General features: G+C 36.8%; 1 protein-coding gene across 2 annotated transcripts in view; it reads right to left on the reverse strand.

The window, feature by feature from the left end:
* Nucleotides 1-7,154, reverse strand: part of NEK9 (NIMA-related kinase 9) — a 45,851-nt gene that overhangs the window by 36,785 nt on the left and 1,912 nt on the right. For both annotated transcript variants that reach the window (XM_012656232.1, XM_012656233.1), the window contains exons 2-5: nt 5,607-5,784; nt 3,729-3,784; nt 3,094-3,164; nt 1,354-1,459 (exon numbers count right to left, since the gene is read on the reverse strand). In XM_012656232.1, coding sequence (XP_012511686.1) covers nt 1,354-1,459; nt 3,094-3,164; nt 3,729-3,784; nt 5,607-5,784 — 411 coding nt within the window. The remainder of the gene's footprint in view (nt 1-1,353; nt 1,460-3,093; nt 3,165-3,728; nt 3,785-5,606; nt 5,785-7,154) is intronic.

Consider the following 7,154-nt stretch of genomic DNA (forward strand, 5'->3'; position numbering starts at 1 on the left):
CCAAGTACAAAGGGACAGTCTCTGTGATAAAAGCATTGTGGTAAATTGGGGGGCTCAATAGCTCTGTGATTTGTAGACCACAGAGGTTTTAGGCAATTAAGGCCTACCAAAAACTTTACACAGATACACATTTAGTAAAGTTCACCAGTGGAAAAAAACCAAACACTGACAGTGGGGAGACAGTAATTGAATGAAAGGGTTAAACATTTTAACTAAAATACTGAATACATTTTAACTAATAAAACTTTTTAAATGGCCCAATTTGACATCTGTCAAACATAGCTAGTAAATTTTTCTTTGAATTTGAAAAAGATTTTCTGAATTTAAGAATGGATTGGAAAATAAAAATGTCCTAAGTAGAACTCATGTCTCTCCCAAGATTAGAAACAATGAATGCCCCAGCAGTTCTAACAGAACTGATAACCATCTTCAATCAGCAAAGCAAAGAATTTTCATATGGCTTACATGGCATTTATAAATTTTCACATCATTCCTTCTTTGCATCTAACTGGCTAAAAAAAGTCAATCTTGGGTTTTATCAGATTGTTCTTGATGAGAAAAATCCATATAAGGACAAGATTGCTTTCTCAGAAGTACATTTTGGCCACTCTCATACCCAAAACTGAGTCCCTGAAGCAGAGACTGCCAACCCAGGATGTCTAATTTGCTTGCAGGCATATCTTGACATTATCAAAAAACTTCAGGACAAAATTAATTTTATTAACTTACATTTTCAAGTTCTTTTAAGGACAGAGCATTGTGAAACCAGAAGAGTTAATAACTGGGTTTTATAATTCTTAAAAGCATAAGATCACTATCCTAAAGATCAACTTATGTCTATTCCATGTCTTTCTCAAAATCAGGTAAGAAGAGAGCCCTGTAGAGCAGACTATGTATGATATTAAGGAACAGACTGTTGCCTGGGCATCAGCCTTTATTTGAAATATAGGGCTTCTCTTTGAACCTGAAGAAACATTCAAAGGAAACACAAAAAGAGATGTCTGACACCTTGAGCTCAAACATTAAATAACAGATAAAGCAAAATCTACTAAAGATCTTAGACTGGAAAAAACAAAGCATTCTGTTGCTTTTAGAAAAGTCTCTAGTCAGTGTTAGAAAGGGTTATGAAGTCAGAGCCGTAACGTGGACATTGACTCCTGAAAGAACACCTGACCATGTACATGCCTACTAATGAGCCCAGGAAAAAGACTTCTAAAGATTTGCATTATAAGTATGGAGAACTTGCAAGAACACTGAAAAAAGAGTGCAAGATTTAGGAGGTATAGCTATACCTCACAGTGCTGGAAGGGAAAAGTAAAAAAGAATTGAGATTCAAGGGCAGCACATACATACCGTCTCAGCCATGGAATACTCAGAATTAAGTTTCTTTGCTAGGCCATAATCTCCAAGTTTTATCAGGTTTGCCTTGGTCAGAAAAATATTTAATGTCTTTATATCTCTGAAAAAAAAGAAGATGTGCATATTCAGTCCGTATAGTTAATTGTTTTATTTCGTCCCCCACACTGCCCAGGATTAGTACAGAATAAAAATGAGTGTGTTACTGCTGCTCAGATTTTGTTATGGGGTTCTAAACATGCCATACGGTGGTCACCACTTTCACATGCAGTTTAACATTGAAGAGGGAACTCAAAGGAGTAAAGGCAGAGAGTTAACTTCATCTTCTATGGCTTCATAGCATAGGAATGTCCTCCATACCAATGGAGCCATTAGGCAAAGTTCAGAGAGTGAGCCGAGGAAAATGGTGCTCTAGGTAAACATAATTCCTATAAGACACACTGCCCCTTCAACTACCACCTATACCTTGAATTCAGTGTTATCAAGGCAATTTTAACTCTTGGTTGGTATCAAAAGTTTCAAATAATCTGTTCAAGAGAAGAGGCTGTATGTCCCAACGAAAACATGACTAGACTGTTTAGATCATCTAAATAAAATCACTGGCTATTTTTCTAATGATGAATTACCAGTTTTGCCACATGTAAAACAAAATAAACTGTGCCTGATTCACCCTGGCTTCCTTTCTTGAAAGATGTGAATAAACCTGAACAATATACCTTGTTACTTTTAAAAAGAAAACAACAGCATGCAACAGTAGCCATTCAATAGCTATCAAGAAATAGATGTTAACTGAATGAATAAATCAATAAAAAAGAAACCCTATATATCATAATCACTGGCAACGGTCAACAGCTCACTTAAAAAGGGTATAATGATGTGAAAGTGTTCTTATAATGGTTCTCTTCTATAGCTAGAAAATGAATGGAAATTTGTTTTTTTATCCCCAAAGACCTGGTAAGTTTATACAATTAATTGTACAAAATAAATAGGCTTTTATTTAAATTAAAGGAACTTAATTATAGAATTAAAAACAATTGCAAAATTATTATTGCTCAGAGAAAACATTTATTATTAATTCCAACTAAACTAATACTACTTCTCATAGTGCCTTCTATGCTTTACTGACGAATTAACAAACTGAACTCTAAATATCTGTAAAAGAAAAGATCAGGCCGGGTGCGGTGGCTCACGCCTGTAATCCTAGCTCTCTGGGAGGCTGAGGCGGGCGGATTGTTTGAGCTCAGGAGTTTGAGACCAGCCTGAGCAAGAGTGAGACCCCGTCTCTACTAAAAATAGAAACAAATTAATTGGACAACTAAAAATATACAGAAAAATTAGCCGGGCATGGTGGCGCATGCCTGTAGTCCCAGCTACTCGGGAGGCTAAGGCAGGAGGATCGCTTGAGCCCAGGAGTTTGAGGTTGCTGTGAGCTAGGATGACGCCATGGCACTCTAGCCACGGCAACACAGTAAGACTCTGTCTCAAAAAAAAAAAAAAAAAGAAAGAAAAGATCAAGTAGTACTTAGGCATTGAGGAGATTCTTCCTAGATCACAAACATGGTTTCACCTCAGGAAGCAAGTTATCATCTCCCATTACTCATGCTTTCCTTTCCTAATTATATCAATGGAAAAACTACAACTGCTTCATTAAGAAAATAAAAGTACTGATAGGAGGTAGCCAGGGTTGGGGTTGGATTGGTGCGGAGGAATCCATCCCATAAATTTTTTACTGATTACCTATGAAGGATTCCAGCTTTATGGATACAGCTCACTGCTGAAACAATCTGAAACAGGTACCACACCACCATCTGCAGAGACAAAATAAATTATATTTGGATTAGAAACAAAAAGTTCCACTTAAATAAACACACACATACACACACACACACACACACACACACACACGAACAAAACAAAGGAAGCTGCAACCAGAGGTTATGATTCAACATGACTTAACGTCTTCTGCTTGTAGGTTGAGTAGGCAAAGAAAAGTGTAGGGGTAAAAAAAAAAAAAAAGCAGGTTATCATAAAATCGTTCCAAAGTCATTATGAAATATAATATGGTGAAGCAGATTTGTGGAAAGAAACCCAGGAAAAATGCAAAGGTATAGAAAACTGGGCATACCAGTATGCAGTAACAGAACCAGGAAAGAAAGCCCATAGAGAATCATGATGTGGAGGTAAAACGTTTAGGAAGCAGCTAGAGAAAGTTTCCTTGTTAGAGGTTTCCTTTCTCATGAATATCAGAGCCTGGAAGGAGTCTGAACAAAAGGAAAAAAACACTCTTCACTGTTCGAAGAGTAAATACACAACTAGAATGCAAGAATTACAACATTATAATTCTAGCTTCCTTCCATAGAAATATGAATTACCTCTTCCTCAAACAACTTGTCCTTCTGACGAAGGATTTTGTCATACAGGTTCCCTCCTGCAATTAAACAACAGACAAGTTTGAATTGCTTAATATAGATCAAAACTTGGATCCTATATCTAATAGGGATTTTTTTTGAGACAGGGTCTTACTCTGTCACCCAGGCTGGAGTGCAGTGGCATGATCACAACTCACTGCAAACTCAAAGGCTCCAGCAATCCTCCTGCCTTGCCTCAGCCTCCTGAGTTCTAACAGGGTTTTAACAACTGATACAAGGAAATGAAGGATTCTGTTTCTCTCCAAAGGAAACTACTTCTTCCCTCTTGGCTTTTCACATGGGTATAAAACTACTCGCATCACCCAGAATCAGAAATATTCTTCAAAGATCTCCCTCCCTAACAAAAGAGGCTCAATACAAAAAAAGAATGACATTTTTAGAAAAAATGAGAGTAAAGGCCATTCCTATAGTCCCCAGTTAGTGAAATATCTTCAAAATCAGATTATTTACTTTTCCATAGTTCCTTTTAAGGAATGTGCAATATTTTTATAACAACTCTCCCAGTGTGACTACCAGAACATTTGGATTATACCTATAATGAAATGTTTCGTACATACAGGATGTATATAAACAAATTCTTTTTCTTTCCACTTCACACTGAAAAGTTTTCCCAAAATTTAAGGTCCACTCCTAGATTGTTTCCAATAATTATTCCCGTTATTAATTCCTTCCTGTGAAATAAGTGTGAATTTGCTTTTCTCTTTCCTTTACCAAATAATATGGACTACAAATGATCATGGTTCATCTTACTTTCCACCCGCAACTACAACTTACACTTTAGCCCTGGCTAAGTTTTTGCAACTTCTCTTTCCCTGCAATTTAGTATCTCAAAGTTTCAATAAATGTATCATTTGTTCTAGTTCCTCCTAAACACAAAGGACTTTAACTACTTAAGGTTTCTGCTACTTCAAAACTTTCTAATATAATCTCAAATATTTAGCATTGATCATGATCAGAACAAGAAGCAATCATACACGAGTCTAGACAAGAAAGTTCTAAGTGAAGAATACGTTGGGACCTCTTTATACCATTCAAGAAAGGGCTTTGGGGGGGGTTCTCTTGTGCAATAAAGATAGCGGCCAGCGCAGCAGGTATCAAACACTTGCCACATACCAAGTACCATGCTATGGGCTTTACATATTCATTTCATTTAATACGACAACCCTAGAAAGTAGGTATTGTTATCAACAAATTCATTTTAAAATGAAGAAACCGAAGCATACAGAAGTTAAATTCCTTGCTCAAGGTTATAAGCTAGAAAGTAGTGGAAATTGGGATCTGGGTTCAGAGTCTGTTTTCTTAACACTAGGCAATAATGCTATCATACAAGCAAAATGGTCCGAAGAAATCAGAGATCAGATAAATAAAGCCATGCTTTACTACATATCATTTTCACTTAGTTATAATTTTTGGGCCACTTTTCAATAGGACAGATTTAGCCCAAGGCAATACGAATAAATATCATCTAAAAGATTTCATTAAATATTGCACCAAATGGTGCCAAGCCACACTCTAATGGCTAACTAATGTCATTTCGTGAGGCAAAACCTTGAAAAATAAATGTAAAATCCAATTGAAGAAATAATTTCAACATGGAACTATAATCACAAGGGAAAATTTGAGTATGCAGGGGAAAAATCCCTCCCCTTATTTTGTACATCACTTTAAAACTCTCCAAGGCCTGAAATATTTCTCTTAAACTCTAGAAATCCATTTAAAGTTTCTATCACTCTATATGCCATTTCTTGTACTCTCCTCCTCAAGGTAAGTATGAGTGTAAGAATGTCTTGCCTGAGGAAGTCCCACTGAATTCCACCTTACCATTACAATACTCCAGCTCAATCAGCAGGGTGGTATTGTCCATGAAGTGATTGTAGTAGGCAATAATGTTGTCATGCTGCAGCAGCGCCAGAATAACAATCTCATTCAAGGCATCACGACGTTCCTTCTCAGACAGGCGGGTCAAATCAACTTCCTTCCACACAACCAGTGAGTCATCCTACAACACAGTGACAGGTATCGTGCTTTCCTCTTGCCTGGCAGCAAATTAATTCACACCCTCATCTCTAAGCCTAGAGAGAAAACTTCCTAGAGGGGCAGAGACTGACTCCTTTTATTTTTCCTTTAAACAGATTTTAGTGATAGGTTCTGCATACAATTAAACACTATAATTTATTGCAGGCCTGGGGAAAGTAAAGCATTAAGATGTTGTTATTTTGTTGCTACACTTAATTTGCATGATGTCAGTTCCAGGTAAAAATATGGGGTGGGGGTAGATCTCAAAGATTCTACTGAAGACACTATGACAGACTGCTAGTCATGACAGGGACTGTAGTAGGACTAGATATTGGAGAAGTAGAAAACTGAAGGACAGTTATCTGTAGCTAACTACAGATTCCTGTAAAATTAAAATACTAAACTTGCCCCTAATTTTATAAATTTAGACTTCTCCAGTGATTTTTATTTACCTTTTCTGGTTAAGAATGTCATGCCCCATTTGCAACTCTGTAATCTCCTGTCATACTTATGTATCACATTCTCCTCTACTCATGAAGACTTACCTGCAGCTCCCAATGTCTACTCTCCTTTATATCTCTAATTCTTTACTGACACAGGAGCAGCTGCACCTATATGACCCTCCCCATACTTTCGAATGCCTCTTCAGGGCCTTTAAAACTGTTTTGAAAAGACTCTGATGAATCTTTCACTGTACATTTATTCAATGTAACGATCTCTTAATTTTCAGAGCTCATACACTGAAATGATACTTATCCACTATTTTCATTCACATATATACACAACTTAAATACCGTTTGTTTACTAACATGGCTAACTTGTTTTCCCACTGAAATATAACCTTCTAGAGGAAAAGGGCTGCTTCTAATCAAACCTTTGTAAATTCACAGATCTAATAAATATTTGGTATGGATAATACTATGCAGTTCTGGGGAAGTGTAATCAAGTTTCATTCAAAACAAACCTAGGAATCAAGTTAAACAGGGTAACAATGAAAAGGCCTGGGCAAAAAGATGTGAGACTTTAGTTCTAGTCCAAGATTTACTTCGAACTTAAATGGGCAAGTCACAAAAATATACTTAATTTTTCTAACTAAAAAATATGAATACTAATACTTATCTCTTCTTTCTCATATTGAATGCAAATGAGAAAACAGACTACAAATAATAACAGTAACTCTAACATCATACATTAATGTGGCATTAGGATAAAAAAGAACACTTAAAAATATTCTCTTGCAGGCCGGGCGCGGTGGCTCACGCCTGTAATCCTAGCTCCCTGGGAGGCCGAGGCGGGTGGATTGTTTGAGCTCAGGAGTTCGAAACCAGCCTGAGCAAGAGCGAGACCCCGTCT

The sequence above is a fragment of the Propithecus coquereli genome, unplaced genomic scaffold, assembly GCF_000956105.1.
Source record: "Propithecus coquereli isolate 6110/MARCELLA unplaced genomic scaffold, Pcoq_1.0 Scaffold5, whole genome shotgun sequence".
In the NCBI taxonomy this organism is placed as follows: domain Eukaryota; kingdom Metazoa; phylum Chordata; class Mammalia; order Primates; family Indriidae; genus Propithecus; species Propithecus coquereli.